Source organism: Chinchilla lanigera, unplaced genomic scaffold (assembly GCF_000276665.1).
Source record: "Chinchilla lanigera isolate Chin_1 unplaced genomic scaffold, ChiLan1.0 scaffold00142, whole genome shotgun sequence".
Lineage (NCBI taxonomy): Eukaryota > Metazoa > Chordata > Mammalia > Rodentia > Chinchillidae > Chinchilla > Chinchilla lanigera.
The window spans coordinates 1,820,256-1,846,698 of record NW_004955543.1 but is presented as its reverse complement, the minus strand read 5'-3'; the positions used below and the strand labels follow the sequence as shown (position 1 = coordinate 1,846,698).

The 26,443-nt window shown below is 38.5% G+C and overlaps 1 protein-coding gene across 1 annotated transcript in view; it reads left to right on the top strand.

Moving 5' to 3' along the window:
- The window catches only part of Shroom4 (shroom family member 4), a 236,020-nt gene that overhangs the window by 199,446 nt on the left and 10,131 nt on the right, over nucleotides 1-26,443 (top strand). Inside the window, exons 5-8 of the mRNA XM_013508168.1 lie at nucleotides 4,404-4,465; nucleotides 21,283-21,724; nucleotides 21,803-22,158; nucleotides 25,573-25,722. Coding sequence (XP_013363622.1) covers nucleotides 4,404-4,465; nucleotides 21,283-21,724; nucleotides 21,803-22,158; nucleotides 25,573-25,722 — 1,010 coding nt within the window. The remainder of the gene's footprint in view (nucleotides 1-4,403; nucleotides 4,466-21,282; nucleotides 21,725-21,802; nucleotides 22,159-25,572; nucleotides 25,723-26,443) is intronic.

The window sequence follows — 26,443 nt, the reverse complement described above, 5'->3', positions numbered from 1 at the left end:
TTTTTTAATGTCAAGTTAAAATTCTTTGTAATCACTATGTAGAAAGACAGTTGAACTTTGTATACTGGTCTGGCATCCTGCAACCTTGCCAAATGCACTGATTAGTTCTAGCATTTCGGTAGATTATAAAAGATATGTACATAAGCAATCATGTTATCTGTGAACAGAAAGAATTTTACGTCTTCCTTCCCACTCTGTGTGCCCTTTCCTGGGAGAGAGGGGAGCTTCACTGCACTGTCTAGGGCTACCATCATTTCAGAAAAAGTGGTGAGAGCAGACAGTGTTGCTTCGTAATCATTCAGTGTTACATTTGATCATAGCTACAATCTCCCCCCGCCTCATTCACTTCCCCCTTTCCTTCCTTCCTTTCCTCTTTGTATCCTAGGGATTAAACCCAGGACACATCACACATGCTAGGGCAAGCACTGAAATACATCACCATCTCTTTTTATTTTGTTTTGAGGTAGGGTCTTGTAAAATTCACCAGACAGCCTTGAACTTACAATCTTCCTATCTCAATCTCCTGAGTAGCTGGGATTACAGGTGTGTGCCACCACACCTGGTGAAGAAATATTCTTTTAGTCTTAATACCTGAGAGGTCTTTTTAAGAGTGTTTTTGGAGTGCATTTTGGACTTTTTTTCAAATGCTTTTTCTATAGCTATTGAGATAAGAACATGTAACTTTTCTCTTCTATTCACATGGTGATTGATATTGATTGGTATTTGAAATAATCCCTAGCCTGGCATTGCCAAGATAAATCCTATTTGATCATGAATGTTACATCCTTTTTACATGTTACTACATTTGAATTGTCAGTATTTTGTTAAGGATTTTTGTATCTATGATTATCAGGAATTTTAGTCTGTAGGTTTCTTGTAATATCTTTGTCTGTCTTTTCTACGAGGACAGTGCTGGCCTTAAGAAATGAGTCAAGAAGTATACTTTTCTCATATATTTTCACAAAGAATTTAGTATTATTCCCTAAATATCTGGTATAATTTATCACTGATGCCATTTAAGCCTGGAATTTTCTCTCTGGGAAGGTTTATAATTACAAATTTAATTTCCATAATAAACGTTGGGTCAAGTAGGTTATTTATTTCCTCTACATTGAGTGACTTCATTTGGTGACTTTTTAGTTTATAGCAAAATGTTAATTGTAGAAGGTAGATGGTGGGTATATGGGCCTAAACATTTTCAAATTTTGGGGGTGTTTTAATATACCATGTTGAAAAATGGAGGGGAAATACAGGATAATGGTTAACAGGCACTGAAGCTACAACCAAACTGCCTGGGTTCTAATTACTTCTCCAGAACTTTTAGTGCCTAACCCTTTCTATCTAAAAAAATGAGGGTAATATCAACACCTACCATAAATTGGTTGTGAGGATTATATGATGGATGTGTAAGGCCCCTAGAACAGTGCCTGTCAGATAGTAATTATCTTATAAATAAGCTATTATCTTTTAAGGTAAAGGGAGATTTTGACTTAGCTTGATAAATTTTAGTTGAAAGGACTCACACGTAGATAATAAAGAAAGGGGACTGAGGATGAAGAGGATGTGAGATGGTGGCTGCAGAGGTGCCAGCCCAGGCCCAGCAACTGTGTAAGGGAAGGCGGTGCAAATAGCAGACAGAAGCAACTGGCAGCAGCAGTGCAGGTGAACCTGAGCCTATACCAGGACCTTCCTTTTGTGCTTGGAGGGAGGGCCATGTTGGGTTCCGAATGCCTATTAGACTGGCTAAGCAGGTCTGCTGAGACCTGAGGTTGGCTGCCTAGGAGCAACTGCATGCGCATGTCTACCCTACTACTGGTACCCTGCAGCCTAACCCTGCGAGACCTGGGGGAAACTTGTGGATTCAGATGCAATAGTTCTGATGACTAAGGTATCTCTGACAGCAGCTTTCTGACATGTGGCTGAGATCCTGTTCCTTCTGCTCCTGGAGAAGGTTGAGGAGCTAATTTTTTCCTCTTCACTGCTGTTCGAACTGAAATCAGCACACATTCATATCCCCTATATTTTATGCTGGTTTTTTTTTTTTTTTTTTTTTTGTACTGGGAATTGAACTCAGGACCTTGTGCTTGCCAGGCAGGCACTTGTGCCGCTAAGCTATATCCCCAGCCCATGCTGGTTATTTTTATACACATAGATTATTTCACTGTCTGAGACAAATTATAATAGGAACCTCAGTTTACAGTAGGGGAGACTGAGGCTCAGAGTGCCCACACATCTTACAAATGACAGAGCCAATATTTGGATACCACAGCAGTAACTGACATTTGGATGTCCACTAAACACCACGTATATTCTAGGCGCATGAGATGTAAAAACTCATTGAGTTCTCAGGCAGTCAAGAAACAGATACTCTTAGCGCCACATATCTACTGCTATATAAATGAGAGTAAAGAGAAGCTGTACATCTAGTGAAGGATCGGTGCGGGATTTGAAGCTTTACCCTCTAGTTATGGCAGCCAAACACCTGAGTTTGTTCTACTGCCTCTCCATCAGCTGCTTCCAAAGCCCAGACTCTCTCCAGTGTGGCAGGATGCCTTCTAGTAGTATCCCTTCCACTGGGGAAGCAAGTTCCCGCATAATCCCCATCTACCACCAAACATGGTGATAACGGTTTCTTCGGTTCAAAGGCACAGGCCATTTACAGGAACCTATGTGGCTCAGGACAAAAAGTAAACTGAAACGAAATACGGAAAGGCAGTTAGCAGTGGGTAGAGGACATTGTTTAGTTTGGCCACTGCTATTTTCTGAGCACTTCCACAGGGCTAGACAGGGCATGGCCAGGAAATCCTGGCTCCCACTGTGGCTAAACGAGTCATGGTGTCTTTGTGGGCAAGGATGTGTCACAAGGGCATCGAGGCAAAATCTGAAGTACAGGTGGCTAGAGCTACTCTGATGTCCCAGATACATGTAGGGACTACTTTGGTCCTGTGAAAATTGGAACCAGGAAATAAACTTCACCTTTTCCATGGCTACTAAGATCCAGAACCTTCTCTGTGCTAAGCATTGTGCAAAGAGTTCTCTCTGCACATCTCATTCGTTCCTCAGTACTGGTAACCCAGCAAGAGTAGGTAGCATAATCCTTATTTTCCAGATGGAAACTGAGGTACAGGAAAGTGACAGAACTCTCAAATAACACAGCTAGCCAGGTGTGGTAGCACACGCCTATAATACCAGCACTCTGGGAGGCTGAGGCAGCAAGAGCTCAAGTTGGAGTTCAGGCTTGGCAACTTAATGACTTAGTGAGACCCTGTCTCCAAAACATAAAGAAAAAGCAAAATATGAGTTAGATAACTGGAAGGAGGAAGGTGGATCTTTTTCAAATGGGAAGGGGATTGAGTGATGAAGGAAGGCAGAGGGAAGGGGACGAAGATCAGTAAAGTGAATTAAGGTGTGCTGTGTATGTATACCAACGCCACACAAGGAGTGTAAACATGCACTGCAAATGTGTACTAACAGAGATTTTAAAACTTTTTAAAACAGCGGGGAATATAGCTCAGTGAAAAAGCTCTGGGTTTAATCCTTACTACCGTGCTACAAAATATGTAAAACAATAGCAACAACAACAAACAAAGACCTATGTGCATTCCCCTGCACCAGCGCTCCCCAAAAGGTGCTACTGAGGTAAAGGTAATGAAATTTTGAATGGAACTAATAATAGCAACATTGGAGAAATGGAGTATGGGAGATCAGTGAGGTTTAGGAAACCCTATGCCTTCCTTTTGGGCTCAGCTCTGAGTCTCTAGGTAGATGGCGAAGGCTGGAAAATCAGGAAGAATCTGAAAGGAAAAATTTCATTCCGTTTAGAGCTAGAATGGGAAGGTGAGAACATTTGTATAAATGGCACACATGGCTCGGCCTGGAAGGAAAGAATGCTGGCTGGTCTACGCTCCCTCTCCCTTTGCGCACCCTGGGAGAGGGTTGCTGCAGCAGGAGCCTTTGCCTGTGACCCTTCCCACACACACCCCCAAGGCCAGAGCTTCCAAGAAGATGCTTTTTGTATTGGCAGAGGTAGGAAGAATGAGCAGGTTCATCCACTAGAACGAACAAAAAGACCTCCTTCCCTTGATGCTCGATGCAGGCAAGAGCCAGAGCAAATAGCAAATATGTTAAATGGGTTTTAAATATGGTTTGGAAGGGGCAGACAGAAAGAGCTCTTTCTAGAAACTGCCAGTGTCCAGGCTCTCAGCATGCCTGCAGCAGCTCAGCAGGCATCCTGGCAGGAAGGCAGGCTTCCAGGCGCACATTTCTGTAGCCTTCCCAGGACAGTACATGGTACCAGCTCGAGGACTAGCCAGGCACAGGCTCCCGATAGCTTGTCTTATTTGAAACCATCTCGATACCTGGTTGTTCAGAGCTACCTAACTTATTAGAACTTTGCTTTGCAGGAATTTCCTGGGGACAAATGGAAACCAATAACAGCAAACAAGAAGACTGGCCAGTCGGGGAGGTAAGTGATGGCTCAGAGAGTTGGGAGAAATTGGTGCCTCTGAGGTTTCTATAGAAATTACTAAGGTCTTCAGTTAACTTAGTTTCCTTTGAAGAAACTGATCTGGTATCCATATCAAGGACTTGTTAACACAGATGTAATCCAGCCTGCCTCTTAGACATTTGGGTATAGACCCAACTGACTGCTACAACATTTTGAAATGTACTCTAGTTAGGCAGTATTGTGTGGGACATTGTATCCACCAGCATAGAGGTCTCAGACAGCACTGCACTGGTCAAAGGTCATGTGGGACCAGAATGGGCTTAAAAAGGAATGAAAAAGCATAAACCGTGCCTCTCTCTCCAGTGACCATGGGGAAGATGCGGCTTGTAGAAAAGAAGAAGGACTCTCCAGCTGCAGCTGTGCCTTTGCTTGAGTTGTTAGAAATTACTTATTGGCTTTTGCCACCTTCCTTTTAATACAGTTAATTGAGGGCTTAAAGTCTGCTTATTAAAAATCTGGGGACAATCCCACCACTTTGGGAGGCTGAAACAAGAAGATCCCAAGTTTGAGTATTGCCTGGGCAACTTAGCGACTTGGTGAGACCCTGTCTCAAATTAAAAATAATAATAGCAATAAAAGGCTAGGGATTTAGCCCAGTGTGAGGGACTTGGTTTTAATCCCCAGTATAGCGCTGCAAAAAAATAATTCTGGGGACAGATCATGATGACAACTCCTGGAGATTTGGAATAGAGAAAAAAGCTTCTTGGGCATAGGCCTTAAGGAAAAACCGTGCAGGATAGGGAGTGTATCCCTGTAATGTGGAGGTCACAGCAACGGCATTCGTGTTCTCTAGAGATGAGGCACGGAGAGATGTAGATGATTCTTGAATCATCTTCTTCTGGGTTGCTCTGTATCAGCCTGGCTAGACCTGCTCGTACGGACTCCCTGATAATCTTTAAGTCAGTTATTTTCAGCCCAAATGATACAAGAGGCCCCTAAATTGTATTGCCTCTTCCTGAAATCTCCAGAGTAAATAAGGGGACAAGGGAAAGGATCCAAATTGTGCCTCTGTTCTCCATGTTGAAGACACTGAAAGAGGAATACAGTCTGAATCTCCTGAATCCTGAAGCGTTCAGGGTTCTTTCTAGGATGTCTACATTATCCCTTCTGATTTCACAGCATATTCAGGAATTTCTCTCACTTTTTCTGACTCCTAAGTCTTGGAAACTTCTTTCTGGCTAGTAATGAGAGAGGAGTGGAAACCTATATTCATGAATCATCTACAAAATGCTAGTTACTAGACTGGAGCAGGGTCTTTCTATCCTGAAAATCTCATTTGTTCTTCACAACAATTCGTTTCTGAGGTCACCCAGATAAGTGATAGAGCTAGGTTTTGGACACTTACTTGTCTGGCTCCAAAATTCCTGCTTTCCCCCTTATTCCTGCTTCAATTAGGATTTGTAAGAAAACACTTCATTTATGGGTTTCCACTAAATTTCCTGCATTAGATCAAGATCTTCAAGAGAGGAGATCATGTCTTGGACAGAACCTTATTCTCTGTGCCTAACACAGAGAAATTGCTCAAGAGGTTTTTATCATTTGCTTGCCAAATGAAGAAACAGAATCTATTCACCACTGAATGGGTGAAAAGACATAAAAGCAATAATGCCAACTAACATTTCGTGAGCTTACCTGTTTGTACTAGGCACCATCCAAAGCATTTTATATGCAGCTATTCATCACTGTGACTTATGGTGTTGGTACTATTTTCTTTCCCTGTGACAAAGCGACTGAGGCATGTACACAAACATTTACTTACCTAAAATTCCACTGCTAGTATGAACTAGACCTACGAGGTCTAACTTCAGAGACAGTCCTTCGAAAGGGTCCTGTGATAGACTTGTCAGTGAAGGAAGATTTTATGAAAAACCCAGCGTATATACTATCTTTTTCTATACCAGATGGGATATATTAGGAAAAAAGTAGGGGGAGGCACAGTGCTTGCCCACATAACAAGCAGAGAAGTATAACCAGTACACATTTCAACAACAGGAATGATACACTGCCACTTGCAAAACAACGTACTTGCCCTGAAACTTGTTACACATATTAGGTTATGTTTTATCTTCCCACCAATTCTGCCAGGTAGGCTTTATTACACTAGGGCAGTAGGTCTCAGAATCAACAGAAACACCTGGAGAGCTTGTTGAAACACCTGGAGAGTTAGTTACACCCCACAGTCAGAGACTGATTCAGTAGGTATGTAGTGGAGTTCAAAATCTGCATTTCTGACAGCTCCATGGCTCGTGCTGATGCAGCTGGTCCTGGGATCGCTACTGGAATCTGAGCTTCAAAGAGGCTAAGTAATCTACCCAAGGTCTCACAGCTAGGAAACATAGCCCAGGTTTGAACTCAGCTTTTGCTTACATGGCTTACCAGAAGATAATACCCTGTCAAATATAGGCTTCCAACAGTGAGTACCTGGCACGTGCTAAGGGATCAATAAATGACAAGTATTCTTGTCTTTTGTATAGATTTATTGGAGGGTAAGAAAACTGAATGTTGGAAGTTACAGGAGGGAAGGCCTAAAGAGGAAACACCAGGGTATTTTGGAGGAATATTGACAACCGGGATAAATAACCCTAAGTTATTGCAGGCTGATTAGGCCCGCAATCTCCCAAGCGAGTGGACGGTGAAGGCTTAAATAAACACAGACAATGGCAATGATTTCAGGGCTCCAGGAGGGACTAACTCCCTTACAGCTTCAGTGTTCTCTGAGTTAGCCAAAGACTGCTCTGGGCAGCCCGTATTTATTTGGTTTTCAAACAAAGGAGGAGGATACTCAAGAAAACATGGGAATCTCACAGGACCTTGGGAGAATTTTCCGAAGTAGTAAATTATGTCTATCAGGAGAACTACCTTATCTTTAGGTTGGTGTTTATTGTAGGAGTGTGGGGCCTGTAGCTGCAGTCTCCTCATAGTTAATTGAGGTTGGAGCCATTCGTCTTCAGCTGTGGCCTTATCTTGTCAGACAAGGTGCTAAGCTTCAGACAACTCACAAGTAAACACGGAAAGCCAGTGGGTTAATATTAAATCCTGCTCAGAGCCACTTTGTAGTGGTCCCCAAGAGAGGAATCCATCCTACTGGTTAAACTCTGGTACCTTGGAATTAATCCTATGAATTCAAGAACAGGTTCTTCTATTCACTAGTCAATGTCAGCTTGACAAGTACTTCCCTTCCTGCTATTCCTCCCTTCCTCCTCCCTTTCTCCCTTCTTCTCTCCCTCCCCTTTTCATCTTTCTCTCTTTCCTTATTTGCAACATGGGGTAAATTGTGAGGATTAAATGAGTTAATATATGTTATTCCTTAAAATTTGACACCATAAAGCAACAATAAATGCTAATTGTGATGCTGAAGAGGAGGAACACGAGTATCAAAAGCAGTAACAGCAGATAAGGTACCTAGGAAAGCCTTGAGACAAAATAGGTACACCTTGAGAACTAGCTAGGATTACAAACATGGGAAGAGCTAAAACTTTCCAATCAGCAATGGCTACTAAGTTACAGTTTGATAGGAGTAAGAAGCTCCAGGTTACTATTGCACAGTATGGTGCCCATAGGCAGCTATAATGAACTGTACATTTCAGAAAGCTAGAAGAAAGAATTTTTCAAATTTTCACCATAAAAATGGTAAATATTTGAAGAAATAGGTATGTTAACTTGATTCATATGTTATACAATGTATACATGCATTGACATTACACAGAACCTCATGAATATGTATAACTTTTACATGATTATGTATTAGTATAAAACTGATCAGTTAAGTGCCGTGATAAACATGGTACTGTAGGTAACTTGGCAGCATTTGCAGACTGCAAGGATTGAAGGAAGACCAGTGTAGGCACTGATCAGACATGAAAGAGTGTGGTCTGGATTGGGGAAGTAGAGGTAGGATAGAAAAAGAGCAGAAGGGATAGATAAATATATGTGATATTTTGGTAGGAAAAAAGTTTGTTGTGAAAATTATTTTCATTTCCCTATCAGCTTTATTTATAGGTACAGAAATTCTTTTGGGAATGACAACAATAACTATGTAGATGTATTTTGTGTGTCCTGATCCCCCTCCCACTAAGCATTACTTGATAAATAGTTTTTCATGTTGCTATGTAGGCTTCCTCAGTAGTTACAATTTTTAATGGCTGTATAATAGTTCACCAGTTTAATGTGCTTTAATTTGCTTAATTGTTCCAAAATTTTTGGATAATTAGGTTTTTTCCAATTTCTTGTCATTATAGAGCAGTGCTGCAGAAACAGCTATAGATATAATCTTTTTCTCAGTTTGAATTATCTCATTAAAAGTAAGTAGCTGGAGTTGGGTTATTAGTTCAGAGAAAATGAACATTCTTACAGTTTTCAGAGATTTCACCAAACCGCTTCGCCCAGAACGCATTTTACACTGCCCTTAGAAATATATGAGGATACAAATCTCCCTAAAACTTTGCCATCATTGAAAATTTTCTTTTTGCAATGCAATAGGTATAAATGGTACCTGTTATTTAATTTGGATCCTTTGATTGCTCCAATTTGAACATTTTTCATGTGTTTATTTAATATCGGTATTGCTTGCTATGTGCATTGTCTGTTGAGATTATTTACTCACGAACACATGACACCTTTTAAGGAATAAGTAGAGAAACCTTTTTTTTTCTTTTTGAGACAGGGTCTCACTAGGCAGTTCAGGCTGGCCTTGAGCTCACTATGTAGACCCGCCTGGCCTCGAGCTCATGGCAATCCTCCTGCCTCAGCCTCCTGAGTGCTGGGATTATAGGCGTGCACCACCACGCTCGGTGAGAAACCTTGATAATTAGAGGTTGGTGGAAAAACAGAAGATAAACCAAAATAACTCTGAGTCCTGAAGATATGGAGAATACTGTGGATGTAGATGAGGCAGTTGAGAAAGGGAGCTGCTTTGGTGGAGAAAATGTTAAAATGTGGATGTGCTGTAGTTGAAGTTAGTGACGTATACAAGTGGGACTTTCAGGAGGACATTTATGAAACACTTGGGCAAGGGGTAGGATGAGGAAGAGGAGCCAACAAAGGAAGCAGAAGCTGCTGATGGGGTAGAAGGAGAAATCTGTGAATATAGCGCCACCATGGAAAATAAAGAGATGAGTGCAAATAGCTTTGGCAGTTTGGAATCACACTCAAATAAAGCAAGTTTAGTAAGCTGATGGATACGAAAGTGGATTGCTTAATGGTCTAAGGAAAATGCATAAGGAAGGAATACACATCATAAATGTGCATTAACCAGCCTTACACATCATAAATTCCCATTTTAAGAGTACATTATGAAGACATTCAGTAAATTTATAGCATTCATTATCACAACCCAGTTCTAGAACATTTTTGTCAGCTTAAAGTAGCCCTCATGGCCATTGACAGTCATTCACTATTCTCACCTCAACCCCCCCATCTACTTTCTATCTATATAGAATTGCCTGGTCTGTAGACTTCATATGAGTGGAATCATACAAAATGTGTGCTTTTATGTCAGTGTGATGTCTTAAAAGTTCATCCATGTAGTAGCATGTTTCAATGCTTCATTCCTTTTTATTCTAAAATAATATTTCATTGTATTGATATTCCACATTCTGTCTACCAATTCATCTATTAATAGACATTTGAGTTGTTTCTACTTTTTGACTATAGTGAATGTTACTATTATGAAAGATCATATACAAGTTTTCATACAAATATGTTCAGATATTTTTGGTATATCTTTAGGAGCAGAATTTCTGGGCCATATGATAAGTTTACATTTAACTTTTTAGGGAATTGCTTTTTTGCAAAGCAACTACACTATTTTACATTCCCACTGGCAATGTAGGAGGGCTCATTTTATTTTTACTAATTGTAATGCCATGATTATTGCTGTACAATTCTTTCAGCATTCAAAATGAATGTTTCAAAGAGACATTTAAACATTAAAAATGTAGAAAAAGAAGTTGGCTAAGGAAAGGAAGCAGAAAAGTTGGAGACAGTGGGTTTATTTAGTCGTTCTCAAAATGTCACTCCAAGCTTAGCAGCCGTAGTATCGCCAAAGAACTGTTAGGAATGAAAATTATAAAGTCATACTTAGATCTACTGAATGAGAGTTGAGATTTGGGCCAGAATTCTTTGTTTTTTTTTTTTAAGCCCTCTAACCCGGGAAATTCTGATACACACTGTTTGAGAACCACCAGTTCAGGTGAAGATTTGTTCAGGATATCAGACATTGGATTAGTTTAAAAACAGAAAGGACAGATCAGTCAAAAGGGAAAGATCTTTCTTCAGTACTGAAGATGGGAAAGGCACATCGCAGTTAAAGATCTCAAGCAAGGTAAGAAGGACTAGGAGAGGTCCAGGGAAGAGATGACATTTGTGAAGAAAAATCCTGATGGAATTTCTCCTCACTCTTTATCACCACCACACACATGCATTTCAACATTTATTACGCCACTTCTGTCATAACCGGAATGATGGGTGCAGTTGGGAAGGTCAGTTGTATAATTTTGAGCCTCTCTGCCTATAAGCCTGCTACGAATTGCTAACTCCAAGTAGTTACACCTCTTGGTTGGCTCCCTCCACTCTTACTTGTTTTGTGCTAATATCAAATTCATTTTGATATTAGCAGGAGGGAGAAAATGGTGAATACATTTATTGGGAGAAAAAGTTACAAAAGTGTATGTATTTCAAAGTCAAAATATATTATTTTCTGGATTTCTTTTCTTGGTTTTCTGTACCTAGGATTGCTCGATGAGATTTCTTTCCATTTTTCCACTTTGCATAGAACTTTAGAATGTGTAGTGTTCACATGTACTCCTCACAAATTGTGAGGTTAGCCTTATTTTTCTTGTCTTACCAATGAAGAATATAAAACTTAGGAAAGATATTATGTCACTGTTAACAAGAACAAATATAATAGGTAATATTTATTGAGTATTATGTATTATATTCATTAACTCCATTACATGAATTATGTTATTATTTATAATGACCTCATGAGATAGGTACTGTTTATTGACCCAGTTTTACCACCAAGAAAGCTGACAAAGTAATTAGGCTCCCTTACCCAAGGTCAAACAGGCATCTGACTCCCAAACCCATTGCTTCTGGGATTGTACACATGACAAAAGTAGAGTTCTATTCAGTTTTCTTCAGTTCTCAGTCTAGGGCTATCTTCTTTCCCTTTGTTATACTATATCACAAGCAGAGTTTGGAAAATCCACCAAACACTTCCTATTTACTGATTGAGTAAAATAAAATGGACAATTCAGAATTGACTCTGCTTTCACTAGGAAGAGTGCACCTTCTGAGAAGCCTTTACCACCTAAGAAGAATACAATCTTTTTTGAAAGAGAATAAAAAATAATAAAAAAACATTAAGAAGGATACAGAATTACAAAATACAAGATTATAGGAATTCAACAATGGCTGTTATATTGCATAGAGTTGTCTTCAAAATACTTGTTCAGATTACCAGATATAAGAATACAATCTTTAGAAGTCTGAAGTATTTATCATAAGTATGACAAAGTGAGTGGAAACATTTGACTATTAATATAATATTTGAGTATGCAAACTTAGTCAAAGAAAATTATAAAAATCTCTTAAGAGAAATTAATATATAAATAAATGCATAGCTATCTTCTGCTTTAATTTAGGAATTCTCCCTAAGTTAACATACAGATGTGAAGCACTATGATTATAATCAGCATGGGATATTTTACAGAACTTATTGAATTCATAGTGCAATATCTGGAAGAAGTGGGTCAGAATCTCAAAGGCAATGATAGTGGATTTAACCTTAACCAATGATAGTAGAAAGTCCCTTATACAGTGAAAAATATTGAAAACTTATGATAATGTGTTTAAAGGTTAAACTGTGAAATTAAAAAAGAGATTCTAGGAACAAGCTCAAGCTATTTCAGACACTGGAAGCAACACTGAACTGGGGAAAGCTATCAATCTCATTAGTAAATTTTAGGAATTTTAGCTATCAATTTAGAAAATAATTAACTTACATAGCAGATACTATCCAGAAAGTAACCAGTGAAATAGCCTATTTATCCCAGCTATGGATGGAAGATAAATATGTGTCTCTTAAATGAAAGATGTCATTAGAGACAAGATGAATAGATTCAAATATATAAAAGTTTAAAAAATCCTTTGTACAACAAAATGTAATAGAAAGCTACACCTTAAAATGAGGAGAATGTCAAGATCAGCATGCTGATAACAGATGCCTGTCTAAAAAGAATAAAGAATGGATGCAGAAAGAGGAGGTCCGTTAGAAGATTTGGCTTCATGAGTGCGCAAGGAAAATAAACAGGCAAGTTACTTTACATGTGAGGAAATAAAAGACAGTAAAACCATTCCATGGAAAAGTACAAACTTCTTAGCAATTAAAAGAGAACAAAGAAAAGGCAACTTCAAGACATCATAACCTTATCAAACTATCAACAATCAATCGAAATGATAAATAGAAATTATAAAACTTCCCTTGGCAAGGCTGTGAGGAAACGGTGTTTCTAGAAAGAATATAAATTAGTTCCGCTTGCCTAGAGGACAATCTGGAAATATGTGTGAAGAGTTATAAAACTTTTCATATTCTGACCCAGCATAACCCCAAGGAAATAAACTAAAAGAAAAAAAATGCTCTACTTCAATATGTTCATAATGCTATTTATAATTATGGAAACAGCTTACCAATCTAATATGTCATCCTGCTGGAATAGAATAACTATTCACAACAAACAGGTAAAAAAAAAAAAAATTGGGTATTGCAGTGAATGGATATTTGTGATAGCATTTACTCCCCAAAAGCTAAATCCTAAAGCGCATTTTGAATCTGATAGTAGTCATACACACAGTTCAGAAAATAATCTGGTAAATAGCTGAACTTGAATGCACATGATCTTCTTTAGGTGCATGGCAAGAGTCTAGAATTTATAATAAAAAGGAAATCTGAGGAAGTGGCATCTCGCACTACTTAGATTTAGGGCCGGGAAGTTAGAGATCAAGGGCTTTGGAAAAAGATCCATATCGGTGACAGATAGGTTTATCACCCTGCAAGCTAAAATTTGGTTTGCTGGAATTTTCCATTAATCAGGACTTCTGCTTATCTAAATCCATAAGAACTTGGATTTGTCTGAGGGGTACCTTACTAGACCTTTCTGAAGCTCCATATTTATCACCACCATTATGACATAGTAATCCCCCATCAATAAACATTTTTATATCTGGCTCAGAATCATCACTTTCTTAAGATCTTCCCATTTCTCTTCACTTCTATCACTAGTAGTAGTTTCCAGAGAGTTTGTTTTTTGATGCCATTGTTCACAAAGAAAAATAATGTCTCTCTATGGTTGTATTTGTGTACATATGGAGAACTTGACAGCAGATATGGATGAGGATCATTGGAGAGAAGGAACTAAGCTTCACCCAGGACAGTTCAAATAAAGCCAGGACTTCCCTGATCTCTTCAAAGGACACTTAACATCAGCCTCTTGGGGACTAGAGAAGGCTCAGTGAGAGTCCTCTTCCTTGTATTTTCGTTGCTGGACTCAGTGTTCCTTATTAGAAGTTCTGTGAACCCAGGAGCAAAGCGAGACTTCAGCAACAATCTCTCTGGGTCCTCCTTGCTTCCTTGTGTAGTCTCCTTGTGTCTCACCTCCCGGATCTCGCAAATATTTCCTTCAGCAATAACCTTGGAGTGACTGTTTCTCTTGGAGCACTCTTATCTTTTGGCTGCTGAGAGGAGGGAAAGGCGAGAATAACTGGCTCTGTGCATTCTTGCTACTGAGATCCTGGAATGCCAAGCTATTGTGGTGAATTTAAAAATAAAGTCCACAAACAAGAGAACTTCAAAAGGGCCAAGGAACAGGCAGGAGAATATCTTTCAGTCTCTGCAAATATTAGTCTTCATTTTCAATTATTATTAGGCCAAAAAAATTTTTTAACAAAGGGGGAAAATCTGTTCATCAGAAGGAAAGGCAACCTGTGCCAAGAGGAAAAGAGAACAACCCAAGCTTTGGCAGGCAATTTGCTTTTGTTTTGGAGAGGCAGTCTCCTTGCTGGTGTCAACAAAGCCCTTTCTCATAATTAGCTTTCATGCTTCCTCCCCTTTCCTCAATGAGGGACTAAACTTTTCATGGCTATGTTGAGATGAATATAGTGCAAAGACCTTTTGCTCCACCCAAGGAGTCCTTGCTTCGGTGGGACTATCCCTTAGAGCCAGACAAGGCAACTTGCAGTCTGGACTCTGCTGCCTCTTACCTGCTGGGAAAATGATTTACCCATTTTGAGCCCTAGAGTCTTCATCTGCAAACTGGCAGTCATAGTACCTACTTCAACGAGTTGTTGTGAAGATTCATTGAAATCCACATATATGCACTGGAGTACTATTCTGCCATGAAGAAGGATAAAACTTCAGTCATTTGTAGGAAAATGTATGCACCCTGAGGCCACAATATTACATAAGATAAATCAGACACACAAGGCTAAATATAGCATGATTTCTCTTATATGAAAATACCAAAATATAAATAAAGAGCAAGATAAAAGATAATAGGAAACAGGGAGATAAATCTTCTACAAAATGGAAGGGGACCAAGAGGTGGAGGCAAGGGGATATAAAAAGAATTAAGGTGTTTTTTGTCTATGTACCAACTCCCCATGAGAAACGTAATTATTATGTACTTCAAACATGTGCTAATAAAAATAAAATTTAAAAAAGGAAAAAACCCAGACAAAATAAAACCTCTAGTAAAAAAAAAGAAAAGGCTGAACACAGTGCCCAATACATAGTAAGAAGTAAGAAACCGTGGTTCCTCCCAATGATGTTCTTTGCCTTCTATCCCAGAGAGAGAAGCCTCACTGGGTCCCACAGTGGAGTTGTTGATTTCAGCGCATTTAGAACACTGAGCCTTTGAAAATAGAACTTTTATAGTGCACCAGTATCCTTAGCTTGAGCCTAATACACTTCAGTGAATGGCTGTTAAACCAATGTTCTGTAGCCATGCCTGAGAAGAACCCTGCTCTGTGATAATAATCAGCTTGTCACCTTTTGCATTTCCTTAGCTAGGACACAGGAAAGGCTATAGAGCAGATCCAAATGTACACAGTGTCAGAAAGACTTGCTCTGAGTTCCAGTAGAATTTGAAAACCTGTTTCCAAAATTCAAAAGCTGTATGACCTCGGGCAAGGTATTTACCTCAGTTTCAGTAATCTTCCATGAAGATTAGCTACAGAAATAGGACCTAGAAGTGTTACTATATTGTTAGAGCAACCTCTCTGACTGAGGTTGTGGCATATGTTTGTGTAAATTGTGCAGGGCACAGTCCTCACAGCCACATGCTTCAGTCCCGCTCCTCATTCCTATCAAGGAAGGTGGACTGCCTTGCGGCCTGATTAATATGCAAGCCTGCTCAACAGTCCAGAAACCGAGACTTCGGGTGCAACTACATGGCTTTCTAACCAAGAGTCCCTAATTTTAATAGAAAAATAAATGCATAGAGTGTAAACATACATGCATCTGCACATGCATGCATAAAAATCTCATCCCAAGCTATCAATACAACTGTTCAGAGAATATTTTTAGCAGTTGTTTATTTTTCCAGTAAAGTAATGCATGTGCATGTATACATGCTTTTCCTTATAAAAATGAGAACAGAATATTCATTTTTTCTATTCTAAATCTTTTTCATTTTGATGATTTTCTATAAGACATTTAGATCTATTGTATTACCTGTAAAGACTAGGTAACATCCCATATTTAGATCTTTTTTAATTTAACTAGTTCTTGTAGAAAGGAATTGAGAATGTTTCATCTTTTGTGATTACAAACAAAACTACACTGAATACTACCTTATGGACTTCTCTGTGTATTCATGCTGAAATATATCTGTAGAATAGAGTTCTAAAAGTTGGATTACTGGGTGAAAGAATACGCTTATTTTGCCTTCTTCTTTTTCCTAATACATCCCAAGGAAGTTACAACAGTTATAGGAGATCTCCTATTTCTTTACACTCATCAATTCTTTAAGTTTTTATTTTAAAACATTTCAATTTTTTGTATTTGCACCTGTTGAACATTACTTAAAGTGAGGTTGGGCACCTCTTGATACATTGGTAAATCATCCTCATTTTTCTGTGAAGTATATCCATGGATCTTACATATGAAGTGCATTTCTCCTCAGTTCTATGTGTTATAAATATTTTTTCTCCATGTGTCATCACTTTTTCACTGTATACTTTTTCAACACATAAATTTTTAATTTTTAGGAAGTCAAATTTATCAACTTTGTCTTACTGCTTCTATACTGTATTTGGCATCTTAAAGAAGAACATATGTTGTCAAGATTCTTTTAGTTTTCTAATGCTTTTGTTTTCTTCTAGGATCTTTGCAGGATCACAATTTTTAAACATTTGACTCTTGATAATCTGAACTTTATTTTGTTTTGAAGAGTTATATCAAGATTCAGTCTTATTTTTGTCCCAGTGGCAATCTAGACATTCTAAAAATGTATTGACTAAGCCATCATTCTTTCACTATTTGAAATAATTTATTTTTCACAGATTAGCATTCCATATGTGTTTTGCATTTACTTCCGTGTTTCAGTATTCAGTGTTTTGATGCATGAATCTACTTTTCTAATTTTGAGACTTTCTTACTCACTGTAACATTACAGAATGTATTAGTAATTTGTAGGGCTACCATCCTCTCATCATTTTTTTCCTACTCTTCCTGGCAATTCTCACAACTTTATTTTTCCCATAGGAAATTCATGAAGTCTTTGCCTACACCAAAGTCTTCAAGAGTTTTATTTATTCTATCTTCCAGGAGATTTAAATTTTATATTTCAATATTTAGATCTTTGAGCCACTTAGAATTTAGTTCAGTGCATGGTGAAAGATATGGGTCCAATTTTAATCTTTTCATGTGCAGAGCCAGTTTTTACAGCACCATTTATTAAAGAGGCTATCTTTCTTCCATTGAATGTATTTGGCACTTTTGTCAAAGATAAAGTGGCTGGGTATGTCTGAAGTTGTTTTTGCACCTTCTAGTCTGTTCTATTGACCTTCAGGTCTGGTTTTTGTTTTTGTTTTTTGTTGCCAGTACCACACTGTTTTATCACAGTAGCATTATAGTATAACTTCAAGTCAGGGATTGTGATGCCCCCTGACTTGCCTTTGTTGCCCAGAATATCCTTTGCTAGTCTAGGTCTCTTCCAGTTCCAAATGAATTTTAGGATTTTGTTGTCTAATTCTGTGAGAGATGCTACTGGAATTTTGATCAGAATTGCATTACATCTACATCACAGTTTTGGAAGTATGGCCATTTTCACTATATTGGTTCTTCCTACCCAAGAGCAAGGGTTATCTTTCCATTTTCTGATATCTGCTTCAATCTCCTTTTTCAGAGTACTGTAGTTTTCAATGTAGAGGTCTTTTACACCTCTTGTTACATTGATTCCTAGGTATTTTATTTTTTTGGATGCTATTGTGAAAGTTGTTCTTTCCTTAATTTCTCTCTCAATAAGTTTTTTATTCATGTACAGGTAGGCCATTAACTTTTGAGTGTTGACTTTGTATCCAGCTATGCTACTCAGTTTGTTTATTAGACCTAGCAGATTTTTAGGGGAGTTTTGGGGGTTAATATGTTCTTATGTATCAATGTATTTGGGACTGCAATTAGTGAATCATATCCTCTAGCTTCTAATATTTTCATTATTTTTTTGGTAGATATTCCACAATTTCAGATTAGATTTCCTCTTTTGCTATAAAGTCAGTGATTTTTTTCCCGTGTCTATTTTCTACAGGCTAGAATTTTCTATCTTTTGTATTTGTTATTAATTTCCAATGTTATTGTGATTAGAGAATTTTTTAGTGTTACACTTTCTAGCTCAATATGTAGTCAATTTTTTAAATATTCAGTAAGCCCTTGACAAGAAAGTATAGCCTTTTTGTTGGTTTCACATCATTTTTTAGTGCATTTTCATTACGCAGATTAATAGGTTTGATTTTGGCATATTCCTACGTGGATATAACTACTTTGATCATTTAGATTTTAGGTATCAAGAAATTTAGATTTTTCCATTATCTTTTTTTCAAGCAACATAGTCTGTCATCAGTTGAAACAGTCTTACTTTTTGTTTTTGCTTTTCTCCACCTTTTTATTTTTCCACTTTTGTATTTCCTATAGATTTTGCTTTATCAATTTTGATGTGTTGTTTTGGTGCATAAAGTTTCAGGGTAGTTAGAGCTGCATCTGTGCCTTATTTATTGTTTTTTGCCTTTAATGAAATGTGTTTAAAAGGGGAGTATCATAATTTTAAAAAATTTTACATTAATTTATGTATTAAACAAATATTTGTCTAAGACCTACTGTGCATTAGTCACTAGATCAATTGAATAAGATACAAGATCCCTACCCTTGTATAACTTACATTTTAAAGAGTAGAATACAAAATAAGTGAAAATAGATATGTGATATAATATCAGGTGGGGATGAATGCTCAAAGAAAAAACAAGTAGACTAAAGATAATTAAGAAGTAGTCACTATATTAGATAAGCTAATCAGGAGAGGTCTTTCTGCCCAGTATGCATTTATTATCCTTTACTTTCCACTCACTACTTATTGTTTCTGTTTTTTTTTTTTTTTCCCTGAGTATTGTGCCAAGTAGAAGAGTTTTCACTCAAGGAAGTCCTCTTCCTGAGCAGAGTGCGCACAAGGGATCTGTAGGTAGGCTAAGACCTTCATGAGAAGAGCTTGGAGACGTCTGAATATGAATTTCTGATCCATGTGAATGATGAGCTAACTCGGAGGGGATCTGAGATAAAAGGATGAAGGATATTTTGCTTTCCATTCTATCTAGCTTGGCTACTATTATGTATATTATTATTTTAAAGAAAAACTGTAGAAACAACGATATAGAATTTCAAAACAAGATAGAAGGAAATTAACAATGGTTAATAGATTTCACATTGTTATCTTCAAAACAATTGCTCAGATTACAATATATAGGTATTCAAAATTGATCAAATAATGGAAGCACAACTGTCATTTTCAGTGAACTAATACAAATTGGTAGTATAATTATCTTAGCGCACACACACACACACGCACACACACATATAATTTTCCCTTCCTTCTTTTCTCCTTTCACCCACCCCAGTTATATATTATTTTTAAAGAAATACTCTCAGTAGTCATCATCACTGTTGAATGGATGTTCTGTATGATGATCTAATTGAACCCTTGAAATTTTATGTCACTGGGTAGGACTTAGCATGATGTTGATTGCTCAGAGGCTACAGAAGTAAACCAGATTTTATGGCTCAGAGGGCTTAACCGCTTATATTCTGGAGCAAAAACGATGTCTTTTAACTTTATTATATAGAAGATTGACATTTTATACATATTTAAATAAATCTTAACTTTTTCCTTGGAGGTTTTCTTCTATTACAGGAGGCCTTTGCCTCCCAAGTAATAGTTTTTTTTTCAAATTTTTCTTATAGTTTTTTCTAAGTATATTACATATTTATGCCTATAATATTTATATACATATGTATATATGTAGTGTATTAAAATGATATGTACACACATCCCTCAGTCTTGATCTTGAATTTATTTTGATATACAATATATGGTATAGTTCCAAATAACACTGTTCTATAGTTATCTCAAAAAGGCTTTTTGAATGTTTTGCTTTCTCCTTCTTTTGGAAAGTTATATCTGATGTCTTTGTAGACAGGTTGGTTTCTAGACTTTCTATTCTGTTAATCAATAACATACTTTTAATTACAATTGTTTTATAACATGCTTAACCTTTTACTGGTACCTTTCCTGATTTCTTCAGTAGCAGAACACTCTTTCACATAATATCCTGCCTTTTCTTGCAAGGTAACATTAAAAAAAAATCTAGAGCTATAAATTTTATGCTAAGACTTCTGATTGGAACTTTATTAGAAGATATTTTAAATCCAAATAGCAGATATTTATGAATGATCTGCTTGGTATTTTTTGCTACAAGTATAAGAACACAGTATCTATATCTAATTCACAATACAGTTTGCATCTAAAAAGGCAAGAAGGGGAATGGAAGTGAGGAATAATACAAAGGAGATTGTTTATTTTTTATTAAGAAAAATGTATGAAGCATTGTTTATTTTTTAGTAAGAAAAATGTATGATGGCAAAGTATTAAAATGTGCTAATTTTGAGTGGTAGATGGGAACATGGCTATTTATTATGACAACATCTATACATTTATAAATATTTGAAATTTCTACTAATTAACAATAAAACAAAAATATACAGATAAGACACAACAGCCAGGCTGTAAGGCCCAAAATATGGCACATCTAATCATAGTGATATAAACAAACTAGGTCAGTATGTATATATCTAGAGTTTAGAGTGAGACAGTTGAAGTTCAAATCCTAGCTCTACCATTTATTAACTTCATGACCCTAGGCAAATTACTTAACATATGCCTCAGTTTCCCTAACCATGAAATGATTAACAGCTCCTACCTAGGATTATTGTGAAGATTAAATAAGATATGAAAAGGATTTAAAATAATGTCTGGTACTTAGTATATGCACAGTAAGTGTTAGCTATCATTATTATCTTATTATTGTGATTATTATTACCTGACTAGTGTAATTCCTACTTACTTTACAATGTTTTGTGGCCATTTTAAATTGTATATAAGCGATGTTATCCAAAATATAGACCCATCTGCAAAGTGCTCCATCTTACTCAAACCTCATCTACTGTTTTGCAGGGAAATGGCTCATTCCAAAGCCAACTTTTCATGGGCAACCCCCTTCCATTCCTGTATTGAGAACCCAACACTGGACTTAAGCCACCGAGCAATTTCTTCTCTTGACCTCCTTGGAGACTTCAAACATGGCTTGAAGAAAACAGAAGAAACTTCAGTTTATGAGGAGGAGAGCTCACTTGCCCCTATGCCCCGTCCACTGCGCAGCCGTGCCTTCTCAGAGAGTCACATCAGTTTGGAGCCTCCGAACACCCGGGCTTGGGTGCAGCATCGGAGGGAGCTCTTTACTAAAGGCGATGAAACACAACCTGATCCTGTTGGAGCCAGGAAGAAGGCCTTTCCTCCTCCTCGCCCTCCTCCTCCCAACTGGGAAAAATACAGGCTCTTTCGGGCTGCACAACAGCAGAAGCAGCAGCAGCTGCAGCAGCAACAGCAGCAGCAGCAGCACCAGCAGCAGCAGCAGCAGCACCAGCAGCACCAGCAGCAGCAGCACCAGCAGCACCAGCAGCAGCACCAGCAGCACCAGCAAGAAGAGGCAGAAGAAGAAGAGGAAGAGGAGGAAGAGGAGGAGGAAGGAGAAGAGGAGGAAGAGGAGTTGCCACCTCAGTATTTTAGTTCAGAAACCATTGGTTCCTGTGCTCTCAATCCTAAAGAGGTCCCAGAGCAGCCACAGCCCCTGAGCCTTGACAACCTGGTGGCCTCAAGGCAAGGTTCACAAAGCCTATCAGAACAGGAGTCCTTTGCTCTCCATTCCAGTGACTTCCTTCCTCCAATAAGGAGCCACTTGGGATGTCAAACTGAGCAAGCGCAGCCTCCTTGCTATTATGGCACTGGTGGACTTTGGAGGCCATCAGAACAGGAAGCCACTGATTCCCCCAAGTAAGTGTTTGTGAGAGATACTGGGTTCCTGGAGATCTAGGCAGCGTGAGATCAAATTCTACGTGTTCTATTGACTAGCTGCCTGACTTTTGGCTGTTAAATTGCTCCCAGCCTCAGGGTTCTTACCTGATAATACTTGTTCTGCATGGTTTTTGTGAATATAATCTATGCAAAGAACAGCACTACATGCTTAGCATATAGTAGATGTTCAGAAGTTGTCAGTGTTCTTATCTTTACATATCATCATTAAAATACTGTATTATTTTTTGGTTTGTCTTTAAGGTATGCCTTTAAGGTACCTGGCCCTTGACCCCAGAAGCATAGGCATACCAAACCCTTTTTGCTTGTACTAGGATTTTATTGGAAACCTAGTTTAGGGTCTTTTCTGGCAACCTACTTTGCAGATCTTCTCTAGACTAAGTAACCTGGACCTCTAAATTCTCCCACCCCAGCATCAAAGGTATTTCTGAAGCCGGCTGTTTGTGACCTGATAATCCCTTACGATAGCAAACAACAATCTTTATTTCTTGCACTCCCCACTCCTTGTTTCCCTGCCTCTTTGCATTTCACAGAGAGGTCAAAGCAGAAGTGTTGTCTGGCATGGGACTACAGGTCTCTGTCACATCACTGTACCAGTGCTTCTGCCAACCCCACACTACCTGGTTGTCACTTTTACCCTAGAGCAAAACCCCCAGACTACCATTCCTCAGTGCTTTGACTCTCAGCTCTGCTTGCCTTTCTACAGAGAGCTCCCCTTCTCCAATTCTTTGTTGGTGGTGAGAACAGGAGACAGGTGTCTTCTAAGTGTTTTCTTTAAATCCCTTTAAAACGAAGTTGCCTGGAACTTATTGCTATTAGAAGTACTTTGTTCTTGTGCCCTTTATTGACAGGCAGATCTTGTTACTTGACTATGTGGAGCAGGTTGAGCAGTGTTCCAGTCTGAGATGCCGCAAGCCTTCTTTTCTTCTTTCTATTTTCTTTCTTTCTTTGAAACAAGGTATCACTTTGTAGTTCAGGCTGGCTTTGAACTCACTACATGGCCCAAGCTGTCCTCAAATTCACAGTGATCCTCCTGCCTCAGCCTTCCAAGTGCTGGGATAACAGGCGTGTAGCACCATACCCAGCTGCCACAAGCTTTTAAAGCATTTTCAGGGCCTAGCATCCAGGCATTGTAAGAATCCTTTACCAGATCCCATATGGCTGCTTCTCAAGCTAATATCTTTCTGGGGATCATTCTTATTTGTGACTAGAAAATGTTTATGGAAAGTAACTATGTTTGCTATGTATCATAGATAGGGGAAGGGAAGGTGACCAAGCACATAGTAGACACTTAACTAATATTTCAGAAGGAAGGATGGATAAATGGGAGAATGAATGAGTTAATGAACATTTATTAAGCATTTACTATGTATTCTACACTGCTAGGAATTTTATGTCTATTATGTTATTTAATCTTCCCAACACTCCTGTTGGCCATTATGATCCCCATTTGACAATTAAAGAAACAAAAGTGTAACAAAATAAGGGACTACCTAATTCAGTGCTATCCTTTCATGGATAGTGTCTGATGTAGCAATGGTTCAACTTAGGACTTTTTTTTTTGCTTTACCATACTGTAAAAGAAATAGACATTCAGTAGAAGCCATAATTCAAATTTTGCATTTTGATATTTTCCTGGGCTAATGAATTACAGAACAGTACTCTCCCAGGATGCTGGGTAGCAGCAGCAGCAGGCACATCTCCCAGCCAGCCACACGAGCATAAGAGGAACAGTGCGCTGTGTTACTAAGCTGTGATATTTGATAGGTTAGCTGTACTCAATCCTTTTTCAAATCATTATATTTTCAATTTATGGTGGTTTTATCAGCATATAACTCCACTGCAAATTGAGGAGCATCTGTATTGATTTAATCTCCACAATAAACGTATGAAATAGTTATAATTAGACGCCTCCATTTTTAGGTGAGAAAAAGTAAGGTCAAAGGATGAAGTGTAACTTTACCACAGGATCACAGGCGACAAGAACCCAGGTGGTCTGGCTCACTGTGCTTACACATTGTCTCAGGGTCTCTGGGCTCTTAAAGAATATTCTATTCTAGGCCCTAGAAGTACACAGAACCAGAAGGATGCAGCTTTATTACTTTGTAAATAAGAATAATGTTTGGGGCAGGTAGATATATAATATTTTAAACCTAAAATGCAAACAAAGACATTCAGATTTCAGCTAACCTAAATTGCAATGTAATGTCTAAAGTACACATACATCTAGGATAGCAGAATTTTCCAATATTGTTCAAGTCTAGTAGCTCTGATTCAAGTGTAAGGAGAGCTTGCTTTTATGGGTTGTATGCACTTCTTGTCAGTGCACTGTGGAAGGACTCTTGACTTTTGCTTTGATGTTCCCTTTTAAATTCTGCTTATGTTTTCATAGATTTCCCATAATCCCTTTCCTGTTCATGGAGGTAATAAGGAAAGAAGCTCCAGAGCATAGTGCATAATGTGATGCACTACAGTGTGATGCAGGGATGAGGCTGCTGAGGCACTCAGTCTCCAATTAGCACATCCCTTTTTTCTTTAAACTTTCTGATTCAAAACTTCGTGTATGCCCTAAACATTTTTCTTGTAGATTGGAATTCACTAAGTTCATATCTTTCTATTCCTTCCAGAATGTTCTCTCTTCTCTGCTAACATATACTCTAGCCAGAAAATTCTTTACACCTAAAGTTTTATAGGATATCATTTTGTCCCGCTGTTAATATTGTATAATGGCAAAAAGCACAAATTGTGCCCAGGTGGAAATCACACGTCTGTCATTTATTGGCTGGTGACCTTGGGATAATCACTTTCCCTCTTGAAGACTTGTGTTTCTCATCTGCACAGCGATTTTGATGAGCTTTCAGTTAGACAGCTATATTCCCACACCTGTGTGTGTGCACAAGCATGCTTATACCTATCTTAGGACGGTTTCTAAGACATGGTAAACACTGTGTGAATATCAGCTAGTGTTGTTCCCCCATCAGTGTTATAAGCTTGAAACCTTACGTGTAAAATGAATTTACCTGTGATGAGGAATAATGGCATGCCCAAGTTTATTCTCTGTGGTGAATTAGGAGAATGCACATCATGAATCAGTAAATAGCTGTGGAGTCTTTCAACTATTATTTTTAACCTTTATCTAAGAGCTGCATAGAGCTGCAAAACTGATTGAATTTCTCTTATTTTCCCTTTCAAATACATACAGCTTAGCAATGGGGTAGTGACAAAGACAGGTGGAGGATGAGGGTGGTTCATAGGCAAAGAGATTGTTCTGAGGGTGGGCCCCCATCTTACATAAACCCTGGGTGGAATTATTTATCCCTCCATCACTGAAACGTGACATTGTAAAATGGCTTTTTACTGTCTTTTTACCACCAGATCAGAAGCATCATTGGCAGAAGAGTCCAAACCCAAGTCACCATGGAGCCAGAGCTACTTCCTTCCTGAGGAGAAATTCTCTCAGTTGGGTTGGGCCTCTGAGAAACAACACCTCGGCCCTGCAGACTTTGGTGCACCTAAGGCAACAAGGTCTGCTGCTACACTTGTCAAGCTCCTGGGTGTCACTGGTTTCATTTTTCCCATTTCATTCTACAGCTGTGCAGGAGGCTTGGATCACTGGGGATACACCAGAAGTAGAGAGATACTATCTCTTTTCAGGCTGAAAGGTACCCTACAGCAAGCAGTCTCAGATGAGCTCATGAGAGAGCATTGACAGGTCCCTGGCAGGGGTTCTAACCTCAACCTCCAACATGGTGGCCATGGCTGAGATCATGGGCAACCTCTTTGCTGTGGGAGATCTTCAGTGAAGGGGCCATTTCAAGCAGAAGTGGCACCAGGAAAGAAGAAATGAGTGTCCAGGAAAGCCATAGGGTTCTTTTGTAAGCAAACAGCTTAGATAGAGATGGGGTGGGTATGGGGCTGAGGATTTAGCTCAGCAGCACAGCGCCTGCCTGGAAAGTGTGAGGTCATGAGTTCGATTCCTGGTACCGGAAAAAAAAAAAAAAGGATGCGGTGGGCAGAGGTCTGTTGATGGGTAGGAAGGAGGCTAACAAGTGGGAAGACTGAGAGCTAAGACCTTAGATGATTTTCTACTACCTAGTCCCTCCTTTGGTAGTCATACACTGGTGCCATGAACCAAGGGAAATTATTGATGAACAGAAGCCCAAAATTTTTATGGCCTACCAGGTTTCTTCTGGATTTTAATGGGACATTAATGACCAAACCAAATTATCTCTAAAGAAGTCTCCCT